The sequence below is a fragment of the Xenopus laevis genome, chromosome 4L (genome assembly GCF_017654675.1).
Source record: "Xenopus laevis strain J_2021 chromosome 4L, Xenopus_laevis_v10.1, whole genome shotgun sequence".
NCBI classification, from domain to species: domain Eukaryota; kingdom Metazoa; phylum Chordata; class Amphibia; order Anura; family Pipidae; genus Xenopus; species Xenopus laevis.
This window is the reverse complement of record NC_054377.1, coordinates 107386299-107409535: the sequence shown is the minus strand read 5'-3', so window position 1 is coordinate 107409535 and position 23237 is coordinate 107386299. Positions and strand designations below refer to the sequence as shown.

The 23237-nt window shown below is 37.4% G+C and overlaps 1 protein-coding gene across 2 annotated transcripts in view; it reads left to right on the top strand.

The window, feature by feature from the left end:
• Positions 1–23237, top strand: part of vav3.L (vav guanine nucleotide exchange factor 3 L homeolog) — a 126408-nt gene that overhangs the window by 76262 nt on the left and 26909 nt on the right. For both annotated transcript variants that reach the window (XM_018258649.2, XM_041590584.1), the window contains exons 15-19: positions 1485–1594; positions 7504–7605; positions 8691–8782; positions 10329–10351; positions 13228–13270. In XM_018258649.2, coding sequence (XP_018114138.1) covers positions 1485–1594; positions 7504–7605; positions 8691–8782; positions 10329–10351; positions 13228–13270 — 370 coding nt within the window. The remainder of the gene's footprint in view (positions 1–1484; positions 1595–7503; positions 7606–8690; positions 8783–10328; positions 10352–13227; positions 13271–23237) is intronic.

Here is a 23237-nt window from a genome sequence, read left to right as displayed (position 1 = left end):
CCAGCCTATTGCCTATTGAAATCGAGGGAATTTTCGAAGTAAAAAAATTCGAAATTCGAAGTAATTTTTTGGATACTTCGACCATCGAATAGGATAATACGACTTCAAATTTACTTCGACTTTGATTCGAAATAAAAATCGTTCGAATATTCGACCATTCGATAGTCGAAGTACTGTCTCTTTAAAAAAAACTTTGACTTCAATACTTTGCCAAATTAAACCTGCCGAAGTGCTATGTTAGCCTATGGGGACCTTCTACAACATTTTTCTAAGTAAAGACTTAGAATATTGAAAATAGTGTTAGATATAAAGGGTAGCACTAGTGCCAAAATAACTTTCTCAAGGTGCAAATGACCCTTCCATACACTGTACCTGAATGTCAGTAAAGCTGTAAAACACTTATGGGTACCATATAAAATTACAGTATTTCTGCAGATAAGGTTGTTTTGTGACAACTCAGAAAGGTCAACTGTGGCTAATTGTAGTGCGAGGGAGTGTGATGCAGAAATAATAATTTATGGTTGCTAGGTAAGTACTGTTCCCTTCATCGTGTAATTGGTATTGCTTGCATTTTAATCTTTAAGATTAAAAATTACAATTGGAAATGCTTTACCCTGCCCTGCCTCCTCCCACAAAACTCGGTGCCACTTTTAGTGCCCCTTTCTTGCACCCCAACATTCCAGGAGCGGGGGAGTGAGTGCACCGAATTCCCATGTACGACACAGGCAGACGAGTTTAGAAGAGGCAGGATCAGCAGCTGCTTTGTGTTATTACAATTATTCAACAAGTTCAGTTGATTTACCATTACTAGATACAGTATAATATGACATGGATGGAAGAAAACATTCTTAGACATATTTACTGATCTGACTTTTATGTACATTTTTTAAATAAGAGCAACTAGTTTTCATTTTTTGTTAGTAAATATCATATATGCAATTAAACTTCTACTCAATAATATCTGCAGTTTGTCCAGTCTTCATAGCAAGCACCTCTCCTGTCACTTACACTGTGATAGCCAGAAGCAATCCTGCCTACACATCAAGTCACTTCAGGGCATATTATCAAGACAGCAACTGGGCAGCTATTTAACTGCAGAATAGTTGACAAAGAAGCTATAACTGATTTTCTTTGTCTTTACTACATAATGTATGATTGTTTGGCCTCCAAGCTACTTCGGGTGTGCCCTAATACTGTATATTCCCATTTACATGTTTGTTTCAATGGTCAACAAGCTATTAATGGATTCCATTGTTAAGTGATTGTGATTAATATGAACCAAACAGATGTATGGTTATTATAAGGTAACCAAAGAGCTAACCCTTCATTAAATACTTGCTGTAGTTGTAAGCCACAGGCAGCAACAACAACGTGGAACATGCAAATATAGTTATATATACTTTCATACCTACACAAAAAGTATATACAAAATAAGTATGTGTAAATATAATGCACTTACCACATATTGATGTTTATTTTTACAGTGGTCCTATGGATTCTATCTCACACACATCCAGGGACAAAATGGCTTTGAATTCTTCTGCAAAACTAAAGATTTAAAGAAGAAATTACTGGAACAGTTTGAAATGGCACTGTGAGTATATATATATATATATATTTGTGCTATATGTTTATTTCAAATCTATCTATCTAACTCTCTATATATAGTTATAATATTCACAGTATACAGTATCAGTGCCATATTTACAATATAGGAAATGTTGAAAAAGAACAGTCAAGAAAAAAATGAATTGAGAGCTTCCATTGCAAAGATCATTCCCAAATTATTTTTTAATTATTTAAAAAGTAGAAAATCTAGAAGAAGTAGAAGAAGTCTATATATTTTGGTTTCTGGAGATTTTGAAAAAGTAATTGAGCTACAGTACATACAATAAAAAGTATGTAAGAGCTCATAGTATATTAGTAAGAGGGATTAACTCAAACAAATCAAATTGTCAGTGGCTTACACATGCCATGGTTCTTAATAAAGATAGTGACACTTTCCAGTTTTTTGCAGGTATGTGCTAGTATCACATTATCTTTTCATCTAACCTGTTCGAAATAAAATAAACTTTTCCCCGTATCACTTAAAAATATCTAATGTATTAACACGTTTTATACATATACATAATACTTTCCTGTGTTAGACTCCTGGCATTTAAATCCATGTTCCCCCATTAGAAAGAACACTTCTCACTCAGTACTTTGCTCTTTCTGGCTGCAGGTCATGGTAAGATCAGCACTGCTCTTAGTTATAGATCACAGAAAAGCATCATATATGTCTGTTTTGGAGGATCCTCCATTATGTGGCAGCATACACCTAGGCCATTATTTCTAATGTTTTCAGGATCCCTCCCTTTTGGAATGATATCTGTGCATGGGAGAAAAGCTGATGTATGGTAATGGGGCCTTTATTCCAAGGATTGTTTAGAGATCCTATTCAAGCTACTGTTGGTCAGCAACACAAATGGTTGATTGGTGGGGCAATATATAGCTAGTGTCCCTGGTATGATTGTGTCTATCCTGATTGTTCATTGGTTACAGACATATCCTAAAAAATTGTACGAAACCTGGTATTGACATAATCTATTTGTGTTTGACAACCATTAAGAATCATTATAGAAAAACAGAGAGATTACAGGGGTCTGGTAAACAGTGGCTTGAAATAGGAGGGACAAGCATTGTGGATATGGGGGGGGGGCTGATCCCCCTGCTTTCCCCAGGCATCCGCTTCCAGATGCTTAACTGTGGTGAGAACACAGGCCAACTGTCTTACACCCAAGTCTCCAGTTTTCACAATGGGGCAGATTTATTAAAGGGGCGAAGTGGGATTTTCTTTTGCACAAATTCGCCAAAATGATAATTGGCAGGGACATCGTCAATTTACTAAAAGATGAAGCGGACAATTTGCGGAGAAAAATCTCAACGCTAGAGAAGTTTTGAGCCGTTTCACCAGGCAAATTTTCACTCAAGTGAATGTTCGTTAAACCGCAAATTTAGCAAAGTGCGAACTTTCCAACACGTTACCCTTTATGTCAGAGTCTGGTTCACCAGATTCTACCAGGAATTGATGCTAGAAATCTAAATCCTCAACATTATTATGTCAGTGACATCATTATGGGATTATGTTTACAATTAGTAACTGTTAAAAATGTTATTTACACTTTGAAGACATTTGAAGCTCATGTCACATTTGTTTTAGGGTGGGCTCATTTCTAGAACAATAGAAGATCACTTTTGTCTTTATTTTGCTTTCTTGGACATTTTTAATAATAAGTGGTCACTTCCAGCAATTTCACCAACAATCGCTAATAAAGACATATATATGACCTGTATGTACCCGCCATATTTAAATTGACGTAAGCGCAAGTATGTTAACGAAGTTTCACTAGGAAGAAAGTAACGCTTGAGAAAATTCGCTGGCGAAAGTACACCAGCGTTCATTTGCCAAAACAAAACTTCTCATTTTGATAAATACACGTATTCAATGCGAAATAACGTCTGATGAAGTTACGCATTGTATGGAGGAGGCGAGAATTCAGCTTTTAGTAAATTTGCCCCAATGTCTTGCAGTTCGCAGGTTTTCTTTTGGAATCAGCAGTGCATTAAATGGAAAAGAAGATAAATACAGCAGAGAAATGCAGCTTTTCATAGCAGTTACATTTATAAATAACTTTAAAACCAGAGACAGGGGAAATTCTGTGTCGATCATTGCAAGGCTAAGCAATTGGAATTTTGAAATAACGGTAATGGTACTAAGAAAGGCTAAAAATCTCTATGGTAGGAAATAGGGATGCTTATGGGTACTTCACTTTTCTGTAGCAAGAAATACCAGTCAGCAATATACTTTGATATCTTTTTAATTCATGTACAGTATATTGGAACATTGCTTAGAATTACAGTTTCTTTCATTAGCCAATTCTTTTTTAGTGTGACATTTTTTAAAGGTGTACCATGTTCTCAATTAGAACTATGAAGTGGATTTTTTCCTTGTAGCCATTGTAGTGGCAATTTTAAGAAAAGCATGATCCTTTTTTCCTTTTTTTTAAATCAAGTCTGAAAATACAAGGTTACTGGCATTCATTCTCTATGTATGAAGGTGATCAAGGAACTGCTCTGATTAGGAAAATGCAAAATGTAGACAGCTTCAGATGGTTTTTACCTTGCTCTTGATCAGCTACAAGTTAGGTAGGATTTATTTGAATACATGTTTGAAATTGATGGACATTCTGTTTTTTCAATCTCTATGCTGGCTGCAGACAGTGTCTGCTGACGAATCTGATCATTTCACACGATTGTAGTAAAATAGGAGGTGCTATAAATATATAAAATATAAATAGATAGAGAGAAATCAGAATTATATTTAGAATCAGCATGTGAGCTTCTGCGACATTATAGGCCACAGATGTCAAATTATGTTGATGGTGTGTTCTTAAATGTTTGATAATTTAAATTTGGTTATTAGTTTACTGCTCATGTTCCCATTTTTGCATAATGCAATATAGATTAGCTGGTAGTTTTTTTCTGTTATATGAACGTCTGATATCTAGCTGTGAACCTATTTTTAAAAGCAAAATAAATTAAGTTATAAGGCACCAACAACTCAACAAATTAAAAATGGCAGTTCATTTGGAAGTGCTTATCAGTTGTATGTACTGTACTACTATCAGCATTAAGGCTTAGTTGAGAGTTGTTGTTTTATAACTTGGTTCAATGTAGGTTGGTTCCCTTAGGGCAGTGATCCCCAACCAGTAGCTCGTGAGCAACATGTTGCTCTCGAACCCCTTGGATGTTGCTCCCAGTGGCCTCAAAGCAGGTGATTATTTTTGAATCCCAGGCTTGGAGACAAGTTTTGGCTGCATAAAAAACAGGTACACTGCCAACCAGAGTCTCAATATAGGTTGACAATCCACATAGGGACTACCAAGTGGCCAATCACAGACCTTATTTGGCACCCCTAGAACATTTTTCATGCTAGTGTTGCTCCCCAACTCCTTTTACTACTGAATGTTGCTCACGGGTTCGAAAGGTTGGGGATCCCTGCCTTAGGGAGAACTGCGTATGGAGAACTGAACAGAGTTTGAAATCAGTGGGTTTGCTCTTTTGTCTCTTTCAGCTTTGGAATTGCCAAGGAACAACTTTTATTTAAAAATTAACATTTCACACTTTAGAATTGTAATGCATTCAAAGAGTAAAGCACAGTAGGCAGTCTGATCATTACCCAAGTCGACATTCATATTGCACAAACCACTGTGGGCCATCAAACGACAAGAAGTGCATTAAGCAAGTAAAAAGTAACATTTTTTAGAAAGAAGGCAAAACTTATCTTTGTGTGTTCTGCTCCTCTTCAGTATGGTTACATTCTTTCCTTTGTTCTTTTTTGTACGCATTTCAAAATTACATTTTCAAGTTTTGCTGAAAAGAAAATGTCATGTAAGATATTACATATATATATATATATATATATATATATATATATATATATATATATATATATATATATATATATATATATATAAATAAAGAATCCGACCTGGTGCACTCCACAATAAAATGGTTAAATGCCTTGGTCCTGGTAAAATTTACATATATTCAGTGAAAAAAGAAGCACTCACAGGACTTTGTATGAAAAAAAGCTACAAGGGCTGTGATTTTATTCCTCAACGTTTCGGCTATCAAACTCTAGCCGTCCTATATATAACCTGAATCAGACGCTTTCACTCTGAACCAGTCTTCCATAAACGTGGGAGAGTGCAACTAACATGAAACTAACATGAAGTCTTTTTATACATGTATATCTTTACTGCATCTGTCTTATGTATATGACAATATTTTTGTCAGCCCTTAAAGGTTGTCAAACAAACATGTGTTGAAGTGGTAAAAACTGTTTTTTTGTCATAATACAAGAAAATATCATTCCAAACAGCTTTCCAATATACATTAAGACCGTGGTCTTAAAGGAGAAAGAAAAATACCAAGACAGTTTATTGCCAATAGATTAGCCACAATAGTGCAAGCTTGAACGCTATATGTATTCTGTAGAATGCTTTACCATACCTGACTAAACAGCTCTAGAAGCTCTGTCTGTTTGTTTAGGGTAGCAGCTGCCACGTTAGCTTGGTGTGACATAACTTCCTACCTGACACTCTCCCTGCTTGCACAGCTTTGAGTTTAGATTACAGCAGGGAAGGAAGGAGGGGGATAGGGAAAGAGGAACAAACTGATCATGCTCAAGCCTGTGCCCTAGAGGTTTAAAGGAGAACTAAACCCTAAAAAATGGACATGGCTTAAAATGCCATATTTTATATATTGAACTTATTGCACCAGCCTAAAGTTTCAGCTGCTCAATAGCAGCAATGATCCAGGATTTCAAACTTGTCACAAGGGGTCACCATCTTGGAAAGTGTCTGACACTCACATGCTCAGTGGCCTCTGAGCAGCTGTTGAGAAGCTAAGCTTAAGGGTGTTTGCAAATTAGAAAGTAGAAAATTAGGTTTGCCTGTTAGATAAGCTGATGTTACAGAGCTGATTATTAAATTTTGATACTAATTGCACTGGTTTCTGTGGTGCCGTGTAGTAATTATCTGTATTAATTACTAATCAGCCTTATACTGTAACATTTATATTCTATGTGTACTGTATATTTAGAGTTGGTCCCTTAGCTCAGTAAGTGACAGCAGCACAGAGCAGAAAAGAAGATGGGGAGCTACTGGGACATCTTTAGAGACAGAGATCTTCCCTGCTAAAGGGCTATGGTTGCCTTTGGCTGGTACAGAAGCCCAAAACATAATGTACAACATTTCAAGCCTACCTCTTTAGTTATGCTTTAGTTCTCATTTAAGCTGAAAGAAAAAAGTTTGATACAGTGTTTCTTTTGACAAAGGAGCAGGAGAGGCCCCTCTGTAAAAAAACTTGTACTTGTAGCACAAGTAATAACAAGTCATAACTAGAAATATAATAACAATAAACATACTAGGGATGCACCGAATACACTATTTTGGATTCGGCCGAACCCCCGAATTCTTCGCGAAAGATTCGGCTGAATACCGAACCGAATCTGAATCCTAATTTGCATATGGAAATTAGGGGTGGGAAGAGGAAAACATTTTTTACTACCTTGTTTTGTGACAAAAAGTCAAGTGATTTCCCTCCCATCCCTAATTTGCATATGCAAATTAGGATTCAGTTCAGCTGGGCAGAAAGATTTGGCCGAATCCTCCTGAAAAAGGCCGAATCCTGGCCGAATCCCGAACCACATCCTGGATTCGGTGCATCCCTAAAAGATACTAAAGAAACTCTAGTACTGTGCAAGTAGTGGCTAAGTTTTTCACAAAAGAAAAATATATGAGTATGAGTGCATTATGATTTTTCAAATGAGCAAGAAAAAGCAAGAGAAAAAGAGATTTTAAATAGTTTTTTGATCTCAACCTAAGCTTTAAAGCTTTCTTATCACTATTAGGAATAAAAACTGATTTAATCGAACACACTCTTCTTTTCCTACAGGTCTAACATTCGTCCAGAAAATGCAAAAGAAAATTATCATGAGTTTCAGATGCACTCATTTAAAAGTGTTACTTCTTGTAGAGTCTGTCAGATGCTGCTCAGGTAACTCATTTTTCTAAATTGTTTAGTTTGAAAAGTTACAGCATGTGCAGAAACATGTTTATAAAAAAGATCAAGGTGTTCAGTAATATCTCAGAAATGGAAACGAGAACGAGTGAAAAGAAGTTCACGAATGAAAGAAGCATTTGAGAGAGGCAGATTGATACTATAAACACAATGGAGCACATTTTTTGGAAAACCAAACTTTGAAAAAATGTAATATAGTGAAAAACCTGTTTCTGTGACATTTGTATGGCAGAGCAGTTTTTGTCACTTATCCAAATAAAGTATCTTATTTCTTTAAATATTTTAATAGAGTTGGCGTACAATGTTTCCTTTCCTAATAGTCAAGCTCATAGTCAGTTTTACCTTTGGTGCCTCTAGCAGCTTCTAAAGAATTTTCTAGAGATGCTTGTAATAATTTGTAATTCTAATGATATATTATTTTCAGTTGCACAGTTGTTTACTAACTGACTAACAGGATAGGACTTATCTCTCAGTCTCCGCATTAGTATTCTGTGCTACAAAAAGACTGTTTAGGGCACATTTACACACCCACCATCTTTTTTTTTACTTTGTGCCCTGCACAATGAAAAGTTGCCACAGGTCTCTGCACTTAAAAACAGAGCGCAGAGACTTGTGTTCACCTTGTTAACACAACACTGCATGTGTTTGATGGAAGTGCATTCATGAGGGCAGACATGCCCCCCCAGTCCTTTACCCCTCTCATTCAGACATGCATGTTAGGGACTGCTGGCATGGACTGGTTGCAGGAGAGCCCTGTAAGGTGCGTTTTGCCAATTCATTATATGCTTGAGACTCAAGTTTGTGTCCCCCTGGGTCTTATTTCTTCTTTTCCCTTTGCCTTGATTCAATGTTTGATTTATTCCTTTAGTGATACTGACTTAGCCCATGTTCTTAACCTTTCTAAAACATTTTCTAGAGATTTTAAAAATACCTACTATTACAACCCGTGGTGTAATGCATATCTGCAAAGGGAACATAAACTGTAAAGACAGATTTTGTGGGTGTAATTGTTGCCTTGTTGGAGACATCTTTCTTATCTAGATGATGCCGTCTCTTTTCAGAGGAACATTCTTTCAGGGGTACCTCTGCCAGAAGTGTGGGACTGGTGCCCATAAGGAGTGCTTGGGAAGAGTGGACACTTGCAGACGTGCAGGTAATATTATATTTAATAATATTAGTGATAATACTAGGTTGAAAAAGTAAGGAATGTTTATAATACCTAAAGGCTCAATGTAAATAGCATGTAAAATGTTAATTAATGCAAGATTTATGTGTAATAAAAGAAAGGTATATATTGAAACCTAAAGCACAATCCAAAGTTGAAAACTCATCAATATAAAAAAGTGGCCCAGGTGCTTCAGCCCCAGACCCTCAGTTTAGAGGAATGGACAAACAACAAAAAGGACAGGACAAAGTACAGTAGGTGTTGGCCACTTAATCCACAAATAGACCAACAAAAAAGGTGTTAAAAAGTAGATACATTTTTGTTGGTAAAGGGTTTGTTTTTCCTTTAAGATTCAATTATATTAGAGTTTAAAGCTAAATATAGTGTAAAAGTGTAATATAGGGTATATTTTTTATAAGGAGGACTTTGTGTGATCACCAATAGACAATTGCCTGATGAATAGGTGGACCTCATATCACATGGAGAATTTGCTACATGTGAGATAGAGGCTGTTTAAGTAACACTCAGAGTTTTCAGTATGGAACCAATCATATATGTGTCAAATTACTGGCCGATCACGCACCATATGCCACTAGCAGTCCCATGGGCCAAAATATATGTAACATGCATTAAAACTGGAATTTTGCAAGCCCACATGCAGTAATGCGCTTTTAAAATAGTCTGTATACTATAATGGGCCACTAGAATAGATTATAAATATGATTAAACTTCACATTTTGGAGGCACCTCTATGCTGTCTTTACATTAAAGGAGAATTCAACCCTAAAGTTAAAAAACCTCTACCTCCCTACCTTACATAGACCCCCCTCCCTCCTCCCCCCAAGTGCTACCCCGGTAACATCTCCCATCTCCCATAGACTCCATTTTATCAAATTAATCAAAATTTTTGAAAATGATTGCCTTTTCTCTGTAATAATGAAACAGTACCTTGTACTTGATCCAAACTAAGATATAATTAATCCTTACTGAAAGCAAAACTAACCTACTCGGTTTATTTATTTATGTTTACATAACTTTCCAAATTATGTAAAGATCTATTATCAGAAAACCGCAGGTCCTGAGCATTCTGGATAACAGGTCCCATATTTGTATTATAAAGACAAATTCTGACATCACTAGCTCTTATAGTTGCATAACTTTGTTTACTTGCCTTAATATGTATGTAACTCCCATATCTGAATATTCTGAGCAGTTTGCACTTGTAAAACTAAGACTCATTCCTTAAACTATTTTTCTGCTTTACTGTTTAATTCTATCTTTGCATTTATAATATCTAATATCATATATAGTTAGTATACTTTATAGCATTGCTGACTTGCATCCCTTGAATGTGTTTTTGTGTGATAAGAGCGCAAACAGCCAGAGGGTCGACATTCCAGGTAAAGGCTGTGGCCCGTCCCCTGATCTTATTACAGTGTCTGTATAACACCCAGAGCAGGAAGGTTTCACTCAACTGTATGTTTCCTACTTTTGCTCTAACTGCTGATAATGCCGTCCTCTAATTTCCTTTCAGATTCTGGGAGTTTGAAGCATGAGGTAAGTTTTATGTTTTTTTATTTACTTACATATAATCAACGTGATTGTTTTGTGAACATTAAGAGGCACATGTAGCAAAGGATGAAGAGACAGGCTTTGTTCTCAGAATTCTCTCAAACCATTTCATTCATTCAGTGGATAAAGGATTGCTTGCCTCCTACACCATTATTTTGTTTACATTATATCTGCCACAGTAGATACATTGCATATTGTATAGAACCCCTGCACTGCATACATCACTTGCTTCCTAGACCCTTACAGTGTACTCTCCATAAAACATACAGAATTTGTTCATATTACATACGGTAAGCACATAATGTTACAGTGCTCATAGTATATAGTGTGTAGAGCCCAAGCATAGCAAATTCTAAAGAAACCCAAACAGTACATATGGTATTGAACAATAAATATAATGGGGGTCATTTATAAAGTTCGCGCAGCGCATATTTTTCGCAAATGGTTGTATTGCGCATGTTTTTTGCTGAGCGCTAATATATTGCACTGCTCTGCCCGTCTTTCCGGTTTTTGCGAATTCGCAATGTGAATACATTTTCGCAAATGGCGCGCAAATGAGACAGGAGTTTGAGCGAGCGCACCCAATGTGCGAGGTTGTTGTGCGCGAAAATAGCGTTGACAGTAACTTAACTGCGAACTTAAATTCGCAGTTTGCAATATTTTAACCGCCACCAAAGTTGTGGCGTAATTGAGTCGCAGAGTGTGCGCATAAAGATTCGCAATTTGCGAATTGTGACATATTTATAAAGCCCCTTTAGACATTCGCATTGTGAATAAAAAATTCGCAATTCTGTATGCACCCTCTTATTCAGCTTTATAAATATAACCATGCACAGGGCAAATATATTCACTTTGCGAACCAATCTGCCCTGCGCGAATTTTATAAATGACCCCCAATGTTACAGTTAATACATTGTGCAAACTGTACTGTACTCTCACACTTCACCTAGCAGATTCTGTACAGAATCTTCGCACTGCACAAGGCACATGGTTTCTTTGCACTGCACACAGCTAGGGTTGCCACCTTTTCCGGAAACAAATACTGGCCTTCCTATATATTTATATACATCTTTTTTCCCTATTAATTACATTGGGATCAACCATCATTTTTACCGGCCAGGTGGCAACCCTACACACAGCACATCTAGTAGGGATAACTCAGTTTGCTCATACATTGCAGTGTGAGTTGTAAATTACACACAACAGGCACAACCGGCTGATAAGAACATACCCCATACATTTTCAGAGCTGTCAGCTTTTGAGTAATGATGTCCGGGGGAATTGCAGCACACACAAGTGTAAAAAATGCCAAAAATGTACGAGTTTGTGACATCACAGGAAGTGATGTTACGCGCATGCACAGAGCCTTTCCTGAAGCCCCAGAAATAGCTCCACTGACATCACTGAAGTAGTTGGATTTTTAACTTCAATCATGCAAATTCACCAGAAATCGTCAGAAATCGAGGGAAGTGACGGGAGAAAAATCTGGTAATTCCCGATAAAATAGGGGGAGTTGACAGCTCTGCATTTTACTTAACAATATTATATAAACAAAACAAAAGAAATATCTTGCACTGCAGCCAAATACTGTAGTCCCACGTGGAGTGCATCACTATCCCAAATTAGAATCAACATGAAAGTGTTTGTGGGGCAGAGAGAAATCCCACCACAGAAGAATAGAAAAAAGTGCACATCCTCACCAATTAATGCAGTTTATCACAGGGACAGAAAGTAAGTGTTCACCTTAAAACAACTTATGACTTGGCCTAATCTTATATTTTTTTACATAAATAGGCAGTGAAAATTCTGTAGATTTAATGGTTTATTTACAAGCATTTGTGTAAGCTGTGCACTGTATCAAGTCTGTCAGCAAGAGAATGCATAGGAATATCCAGCTAGAAAGTTGCAGCTAATTGTAGCTGGCAACATTTTTTTTTCCAACATGGAAGATGTTATGTTTCCATAGAAAACAATGAAACCTATTCTCAGTCTGCAGCAAGTAGCTGTGACACATCTCTCAGGGTGCCAAAAGCATAATTTAATAGTATTCTTTAAAGATACGGACCACTATAAGCAGTGGGGTGTATTGGCTGTTGCTAATTGTGAAGATCAAAATAACTATTAGCCAAAGCTTGTATCCTAACTCGTATTTAAGCTGAGTCCCCAAGCCACTACTCCAAGTTTACCGGGGGGAGGTGCAGTTTGGAAACCACTTCCCTATACTGTATTGTTATTTAGGAAAAATGACCCATGGAATATTGATGAAGAATAAGTAGAAGCAATGAGAACTCACTGTGTGAGACAATAACTAAAAGTAAGGCCTCCTGCACAATTGCTCGCATATAAACTTGGATGCAAGTTCTCAAATGGTCACAGAGCGATTGCATCAATATATTTGCACTAAAACCCTGTGCAACATGTTAACTCCATGAATGTTTCAAACTTGGTGCAAATCACCACTTGCCAAACTATATAATTTGAATATTCTGTGCTATTTCAGTACAAGACTTCTATTGCATATAAAGAACTCAAACTTGTAAGAGGCGTAAGCACCATTATAAGGAGTGCCCTGTTATGGAGTATCACGTTTATTATGGGCTTAAGTTCTCTTTTAAGCTACAGTGTAAAGGATTTGTTTGAGCATTGCTGCATTGAGTATATTTGTTTGAACTGCATATCATTTTAAATCCTCTGTCAATCATTCCTTTGTATCTTTGCAATGATAAAATCATGGAAGTCAGTGAAAAAAATATTTCCACTCTGTATGGTATTGACAAGCAATAAAAGCAAATAGCAATACAAACATAAGAATAATACAGGTATAAAAACAAAAATAAAAATATTTCTTTTTTTATTCATAGAAACCGAATGGAACTCGAAGGCCAGTTAAAAATCCCGACCCAGGTTTGTGCTCTAGAACCTTTTTTTGTCCTTTCAGTTTAATCCTCATCTAAAGTCTGCAAATGATTCCACAGATGCAGTTTTTAACCTGATATGTGTATGACTTTTTTGTCCTTGTCATGCTCTGACCCTTCTCTCATTTATACTGCGTGCCAGGCTGATTTTGTTTGGTAGAATTAGCAACAATGTTAATTTGCATTTAATTTCAAACTACAAAACTGTCAGGGCATTGTGCAATGAATATGGAAATGTGTCCATGTCACCTGCCTGGGGGGACTGATTATGAGACTCTGAGTCAGTGTTGTGTTTACACTTGAACATTATTTTACCATTTTTGTTATTTAATTATATCTTTGCCCTCTAAACATATATTGACATTGGTTAACAACACCCTGCTGTCCATACTATAGTGCCAGCTAGTGGTTGTGAAGATTTACTACAGGGGTCAGTTTAAGCGAGAGTCCTAAATTCCTTGCATTTAACTACCACCCAATATGTTATTGTTAACACTCATTATTAACCATTAACCTGAAAAACCTGCTTGCTGGTTAGTTATAGCATTTAATAAAACTATATTAGGAGACATCCTGTAATCAATAAACCCATTATATAGAACTGCTCTAAGATACTGTACATAAAACCATAACGGAAATTTTGGGGTGTGTTACAATTTTAGGAAATGAAATGAGGAGCTGTGAACACCGTGTAACTAAGGCAATCACACTGCAAGTTTGTGTAGATTAAACTACTAAACACAAGAGCAGAAAAAGAAGAAGTGAAATCAAAACACTGTTAGTCCATAAACACTCACTTCAAAGCAAACTAGTTCAGTGTGGCGCCTATAAAGTATAATTGGCAAAACTGCCTTATATAAAACATAACTTTTAATAAAATTAGGCTAAAAAGAGGAACGCCCACAAACAACAAACCCACTGCTAGTAGCCCATAAGGCAGCAGTGCAGGAACAATGTCCTTAAAAAACATTCCTTTAAAAAACAGCAAATGGTGGAAACGGTGGTATCTTAATCAGCCAACCAACATACTTTGCCGGTAGTAGTATAAACCATTGGTTACAGTGCAAACACTACCCACTCCCACCCTTCCATTTGTGCCCCAAGTTTGTCAGCATAAACCTGCCTGTCTACGTAGGGACAAAGTGGGAGCTAAGCTGCCACCGTCCACCTATGCCGTCCAACGTGTTTCGCTGACTACTTCAGCTTCCTCAGGGGCATAAGTGGTGGGCGCTCATCTTTTCAAAGTTTAAATAGGCATTTGCGCATTTGCGCTAGTAGCACGAGATTACTCTGGGCGGGATTTCCGGGTATTGCGCATGACATCATCAAAAAAGGTCATAGAGACATTGGTGCGTCTTTTCGCTGACGTATTTTCACACAATCATATTGCGCCTGCGCGCCTGACCAACATGCAGGCGTTTTGCAGGCGAAGTATGTTTGTTGGCTGATTAAGATACCACCGTTTCCACCATTTGCTGGTTTTTAAATGAATGTTTTTTAAGGACATTGTTCCTGCACTGCGGCCTTATGGGCTACTAGCAGTGGGTTTGTTGTTTGTGGGCATTCCTCTTTTTAGCCTAATTTTATTAAAAGTTACGTTTTATATAAGGCAGTTTTGCCAATTATACTATATAGGCGCCACACTGAACTAGTTGGCTTTGAAGTGAGTGTTTATGGACTAACAGTGTTTTGATTTCACTTCTTCTTTTTCTTCTCTTGTGTTACAATTTTAGAAACAATTTCTCCCCATTGTGAATTTCCTGCAGAGGCTATTGCTGTTGCTAGTGGCATATTTCCTTGCAGCAAACCTTACTAATATTAATGACGAACGTTCTATAGCATATTTTCTGACTATGGAGATATGGTGCAATTTGAAAAATCTGTAGAAAATTAGTCCTAATTCCATTTTAATTTAAGATATCACAGATATATTGATGCTATTGGTCATTTATTTCTGAAATGGCGATTGTTATACATGTAGATCACAGTTGGATAGGATTTCATGGCATTACTCAAATTCATTGCAATTGATGTTAAACTAAATGTCATGAATCCATTTACTCAGAGTTCAAGGGTTGACCTGTGTGCCCATTTAAGTAATTATTTGACTACGGGAGAGAATTCTTGCCCACATTTTTCACACGCTGTAACCATGGGTGTCCGCAGAAAATTTTCCAGGGTGGGGCAAGGAGGCATCTGTGGGCGGGCCTGTGAGATAGGTGGGTGTGTCACTGCCATCAGGGGGTGGAGCTATGCCACGGCGATCAGCCGATCGCCGGGTCAATCAAGGGAATCCTGCACAGTTTCCCTAATTTGAAAAACCATCCAGGAAGTTTTGACCCGGGCAATCCTTCAAAATACCGGTTGTCTGACAAGTGGCAAGCCTAGTTCACACAAAGATGGCAAAGTGGCAAGTTCATGTATAAATACCCCCAGAACTCACAAACAGATGGTACAGTGGCAAGTACATGCATAAATACCCCCAGAACTCACAAACAGATGGCACAGGGGCAAGTACATGCATAAATACACCCAGAACTCACAAACAGATGGCACAGGGGCACGTACATGTATAAATACCCCCAGAACTCACAAACAGATGGCACAGGGGCAAGTACATGTATAAATACCCCCAGAACTCACAAACAGATGGTACAGGGGCAAGTACATGTATAAATACCCCCAGAACTCACAAACAGATGGTACAGTGGCAAGTACATGTATAAATACCCCTAGAACTCACAAACAGATGGCACAGTGGCAAGTACATGTATAAATACCCCCAGAACTAACAAACAGATGGCACAGGGGCAAGTACATGTATAAATACCCCCAGAACTCACAAACAGATGGCACAGGGGCAAGTACATGTATAAATACCCCCAGAACTCACAAACAGATGGTACAGTGGCAAGTAATTGTATAAATACCCCCAGAACTCACAAGTACAAGGCTGCAGACTGCAATAGATAGGGCTTTCCTTCCTTCGTTTTCTCCCGCGCTGCAATCTGTGCTACTGGCCAATCAGATGCTCCCTGGCTGCTCTCTCTCTCTGTCACAGCTGAAGTAATACGATCCGGCAGCACCGTGACAAGGGAGGGGGGAGCGAGCACCTAGGGAAGGAGCTAAAAGAAAACTCTGCTGCACAGAAGAAAAATCTTCGAGGGATCGCGACAGAAACCACAGTAAACTGGGGCCAATGCACGAACAGGTGGAAACTTATGTGCACAGTCCCAGGGGGGGGCACTGCCCCCTCTTGCCCCCCTCTGCGGACGCCCATGGCTGTAACATATGTAATATCTCATATACTAAATTCAGGATTTCGGTTATATGGAGTCCTTGGACTTTATGAAAAGTGAAACACTAGAAACCACTTTCCTTCAGACAGTATTCTTAGGAATCAAGGATCTCTATATGGCCAATGTCTTAATTCTCTAAGCAGGAGGCTTATACTGTATATAGGCTGCTACTGCAGAAAGGAACCTTCAGCCTCCCCATAACCAATAACAGCTCTTTATGATCACTGCCAGGCCCTCTGCATTGAGAGATTAGGTATGTCATTGATATAACATTGACCAGATCTTCTCAGTAATGTATACATGAAAAATGCATATAGGAAGGCAACTTAACATCTCCTTTAGCAGTCTATGAGAGGGCCCACATCTGGCCTTCACCCTCCAGTTGGACAACAGTATCAGTTGGACCTCACTCATTGCATGGGAGTCAAATACACTACAGGTATGGGACCTATTATCAAGAATGCTTGGGACTTGGGGTTTCCTGGATAAGGATCTTTCTGGTAATTGAATCTCCCTATCTTCTAAAAAATCATTTACACATTAATTAAACCCAATATGATTGTTTTACTTCCAATATGGATTAATTATATCTTAGTTACCATCAAGTACAATGTACTATTTCATTATAACAGAGACAAAGAAAATAATTTTTAAAAATTAGAGAGAATTAAACCCCAGTTAAGCGAAAAGGCCCACCCCTACCCTCCCTTGGCATATTCATGCAGAGTAGCGCAGTGAAGCTCATGGGCAATATCTTCTGTATCTTCAGATCCTATGGTTTTCCTTCAGCAAACTTCAGTGTTTCAGTCACATGCGTAGTAGGCACCAATACCAAACTGCACATACGGGATAAAACTCTACTTTAGAGCTTAGTTTAGTTCTCCTTTAACAGCCTTCTCGTAATTTGAAGCTTTCTTGATAACAGGTTTCCCATTCCTGTATAAGTGTCTACCAAGTGGAAACAAATCTTTCTTACAGAAATTTCTGCATTAATGCAGGTTTTGTCCTGTTGAGCTGAGTAACCATTTGGATTGTATTATAAAATAAGCTCTTTTGGGGGAATGTTATATTGGTCACTAATGCAAAAATCGTTCAAATTCATTTGCAATGGAAAGAAATGTTCGCAAAGTGAAACATGTTGCCTTTCCAAACACTTTGCCCCTCATGTGACCGTAGGATAGCGGTATAGTTTGCGCAGTGTATGCAATAAATTTTCACAATCGCAAACTATTATTTGCGACAGCATATTTAATGAAACTCCAGAGCAGGTGTTCGCAATGCAATAAAAGCCTAACGAAGAATATTACATTGCAGCATGCAAATTTTTATTCGCAAAGCTTTGAACTTTGCAAATGTTATTACATTTCCCCCTTTGAGTCTTTATTATGCAAGTTTTTGTAGCACCAGATGGGAAATTAAATAAGGACCACTTAATATCCCATAGGTGTCCTGTATTTCAACTCTAATTATTGCTTCTGTAAACATGCTTTGTTTATTCCAAAACCACAGTTGTTCAGCTTTTTAAAGTGACTAATTAGTCATAATTTGTATTTCCCCAAACCCCCGCACTTTTTTGTACACATAAACGATAAATGTGGTAATTAAATTTTTGCTGGTTAATGTTTTGACTGTTCTGAATGCTTTAATGCCAACTGGTCTAAAAGCCAGAAATCAGTCTTCCACTTCAGAACTGTGTATATGCCAGACTGAGGATCTGTAAATATCGTATAGATGTCAGTGCAGTGTTTATTTCTCTCATTGCAGCTTAGAATCTGAATTGCATTATTTTATTATTGGCAAGTTAATCATATTTTTAAATCACAAAATGGGGAAGGAAGAAGTAGAGGGCATACATTTGTTTTCATGACAGATTCTTTACTGTTTTATAAAGATTACAATTAATTCCACATCCTGCTGCAAATTATACTCTCTGTATGCCTAAATATAGCTATAAACATGGGTTATATTTCACTAATTGAAAATGAAGCAACTGTATAAACTCACAGTCAGTTCAAGAGTTCCTGCAGAACCCATACCCCCATCTTGTATCAAGGACATATCTACTGTACATGTTTTTTTTTTATCAATACAAATACTGCAGTTAATAAACAGAACTAAAATCTTTTTCTATACAATCTAGTAGCAGAAAGAATGCTACTGACAGGGAAAGGGACATCTTAGAGTTTTATCACCTTTTATCACATGTAGGATCTTTCCTGGGACTAGTAGAGGAATGTGGAATAGCATGCTTGTCATCAAATACATTCCAGTTGAAGACAAACAAGGCAGATGAGGCAAAACACCATGAAGCTTTCAGAATTACGCTGAAAGAAATGTACAGGAATTTTCATTTAACACATAAATGCAACCTGGTTTAAATATGAAGCTGGCTTGAAGACCTTTGGCATAGCCATAACTAACTAAAGAACTAAAGAGAACTAAAGCCCAACAAAGAATTAGGTCAGAAATGATATACCTTTTGCACTGGTCTTACAGTCCAGTCCAATGGTAAAGCAGACCTGTGACTGTTGAGATCCATACTTTATTCTTATTTTTGGTTCACCCGCTGGTGCCAGAGGCAACACAATTGTCCATACATACAAATAATACAAATATCAATACTGTTACTGACTGATAACTAAAGGTGCTTTCCCCTTGAGACTGTAGATGCCAGCAGTGCAGCAGTTTGGGTGGGCATACTGTAAGTATCATCTGCTGAATATTAGTAGATCCAGCTCAGAACCTAAATAACTCAGGGTAGTCCTCTGTATATTTTTAAAATAAGATTTCACATTCAGGTAACTTTTAAAGTTAAGTGGCCAAAAGAAAGAATGAAATGCATAATATAGTGAATAAAGTACCCCCTCTTGTAAAATATAAGGATATTATAAGTTACCGAGGAGTTTCATGACCATAAAAAAACACGAGGCCGAAGGCCATGGAACTTATAATATCCTCATATTTTGCAACTGGGGGTACTTTATTAATTATAATACACAAATTTCAATGAGTCATGTGACAGAACTCACCGTTTATAACTGATGACATCAGAACTCACCGTTTATAAGGATATAATTTACAGGATATTCATGGCTTTTGTGTATTATGTACATAACCTATGGACGTTAGACTTTGTCAACAAACACTTATGTATTTGGAGCAAAAGTGCCATTTGACACAATTTCTAGGGTTAAAAATAGTCTTCTCAATTTCCACTTTTTTTTACACAGATTTATTTATTTTAATTTCACATACATCAAGAACCAATTAATTTAGCAATTAATGCTTTTTAAAAGAGTTTTGTAAATTTTTACATTTTGAGCCACAGCAGAAAGTCATTGCATAGGTCACACCTGACCATATACTGTATTATGGTTGCGGCATTTGGGTTAAATTGTGTTTTCTGACCAAGGTCTACTATCACTACTGCTTTGGCAGAATACATTTACAAAACTTAATTTCATTAGACTCAGAGAACAAATTTTACATATAATTCTATAGGTGTGGAGCAGTGGATTACACTGACCTAAACTGGCGTTAAATTAATTCCAGTGGACACAGATATTGCGTTACCAAATTTAACCAATAGTGTGTCTTCTTCAAACCAAATGAAAATTTCCCTTCTTCTCCAGTTATTACCACTTCCCCATCCCCTACCTATTTGCATTAATTTAAACATTTAATAGAGGAGTACTGCTTAAACAGATCTTATTTAGTCTGTATTATTCACAAATGTGTTCAGCATATCCTGCTACTTTCTGCTGTAGAAATCCCTGTAACACATCCAAGCAGTTTTTTTTTTTACAAGTTTTTACTTTGCATTTCAAATCAAAAATTCAATACAGAGGGCAATAGCCCCTTAATTAAGAGAAGAAGGATGCAAAAGATAGAGTGGAGAGAAAAACAAGTAGGGGAGAGTGAGCTGGGGGAAGATTATCAGTCATACAATTCTGTCTGGTTTCTGGGGCTCAGTTAGGGTGACGCATTCTCTTCCAGCCATGGTCCCTAAATAGCTTAAAATTATCAGGGCATTCTCGTGCCTGAAATACCAGTTTCTGCTTGGGTAAAGATTTATTAATGATTTTTTTCCAAAAAATAAATGCAGATGGCCCCATGGATTTCCAGTCTAGCAATATTGCCTTTTTTACATAGTAGAACAGTTGGAAATAGCATAATTTAGCCGGGGGTCTTAGTGGTAGCGCTTCCATAATACCCAGAAGACATAGGCTGGGTGAGAGTATATTAGCGAGTGCTAAGGTGGTTTCAGCATAATTAAGTATCTCTCTCCAAAATCTTTTTGACATTTTGACATTTAGGACACTGGATAAGACTCCAGGATAAATCCTAGCAAATCTTTATGGGGTGAGATAAACTCTATTAAGGAATTTGATCTGTATGTATCTGCCCCTACTAGAGATAGTGAGTTGATGTACTGAAGCTAGTGCATCTCTCCATGGGGCAGATTTACTAAAAGGTGAAGCAAAAATTCACCAGAAATCCAATCCACAGGGACATTGCCAATTTACTAACAGGTCTAGAGGACAATTCAGTAGTGAAAGAGACCATCGCTATCGCAGTTCCACATCCTATCACAAGGCGCATCGTTACTTCACAAATTCAGTAAAGTGCGAATTTTACAGAACGTTACCTCTTTCGCCAGAGTTTCCTTTGCTACCTTAGACCAGGTGAAGTGATAAGTTGAAGCTACGTCCTCCTCAATCATGTCAGTGACATCATATCCTGTATGCTGAAAAGTCATAAAAGTTCTAAAAAACTATTACAATTTTGTGTCACACTTGCTTTAGGGTTGGCAAATGTCTAGGGCATTAGAGGATCTATTTTGTCTTTATTTTGCTTCCTTGGACATTTGTAAAAATAGGTGGCCACTTCACGCATTTGCACCAACATCTCTAATAAAGACATATATATGACCTTTATAAAACCGCCCTAATCAAATTGAACTAACTGTAAGAGTACTAACGAAGTTTCACTAGGCAAAAATGAATGCTAGCAAAAGTTCGCTATGAAATGCTCATGCTAACGAATTAGCGATATAGAAACATCGCCAGCGTTCAGCTACAGAGATGCAACTTTATAATAATGTCTCCTAGTGTTTTGACTCCTAAAGCTGCCCATTTAGTAATATCGTGCACTGTTTTAAAGCGTGGGAGGTATTTTAGGAAGAGCATGAAATGTTCCTTTTATTTGCAGGCAGAAGTTGCCGTACCTTACCCTCCACTCTTCCCATTTATAAATTGCAGCTGGCATGTGTTTTTTGTAATGTGCAAGATTTAACACCACGCGGAATACAGCACGCCAACATTTGCACATATAATTGGGATGCTTGGATGCACATCAGTAGGGATTCTAATATATTGTGTTAAATGTTTCCTAATTTTACATAAATTAATTTTCAGCGTCTGTGTTTTCTGTCATTGCTAATTAGTGACTTCATCTGCAAATCATTATGTAGCTAATATGAATTTGCTCTCACTGTTTGAATCCTTCCAAATCAAACCTGGCATCATCAATAATAGGAAATTACTTTCACAAAATAAATTCCATTTTTTATGGGTTTAGATAGGGGGTTGGTAACACGTAAAAGTAATGCCTTTTCTAAAATACTGTATCACTGAACTTCTAGATACATGTAATTATATTTGATATTGTTTAAATCTTGGCTGCTGGGCCCCTAAGTGGTTCCTCTGGCAGCCCTGTTGGCCAGCACTTTTGAATGCAGCGTGACAGGTTAGCAGAATTATCCCTCATGCTTTGACAGATAGCTACATGGTGTGGCATAATCTTCTGATGCGATTAATAGCACCCCTATTTGCGTGACTCCAACAATCACTCATTAATAGAAGTAACTGATGATAAGGCCGCTGGCCAGTATCAGAGTCAAAGTGGCTCTTTCTGAGAATAAATGATTCACCTCATTAGTTCTTTCATCTATCATACATAGAACTCCTGCATGTTTCCTCTGTGTTTTAGTACATTTTCGTGGTAAAGTCCTGTGAATGTGGTTATTTCATAGGCTTTATGAATGTGGCATAGATATACTGTAAATGCGTGCGTTTGTGTGTGTGTAAATCAACTCACGGAACATGTAAGCTATAAAATGCTTAGGAAAAGGTACATACAGTATCCCTTTTAAAGGAGAAATCTTAAAAAGAACAAGTAGGCTTGAAAGGCTTTACATTATGTTTTGGGCTTCTGTACCATCCACCACACCCACCAGTAGCTCCCCATCTTCTTTTTCTGCTGATTTACTGCACATGCTCTGTGCTACTGTCACTTACTGATCTTAGGGGCCGACTTACAGAATACATTTTATATAGAATATATGGGGCAGATTTATTAAGGGTCGAATTTATAGTTTATGGGAGTATATAAAAACTCCCATAAATTTGCATAAAGTCGATTTTACATTTTTTATTTAAAAAAAAACGGGTGAATGCGATCGACCCGCAAACTTGAATCGAATTTGATTCAAATTTTTTCTTAGGAAAAAAATTGATTTTCAGGATGCTACCAAACAACTCCAAATTGATTCCAGGACGTTCCCCAAAGGCTAAACCAGCAATTCGGCAGGTTTAAAGCGACGAATAGTCAAATTTGAATTCTTAAAGGGCCAGTACATGATACATTTCGAAATTA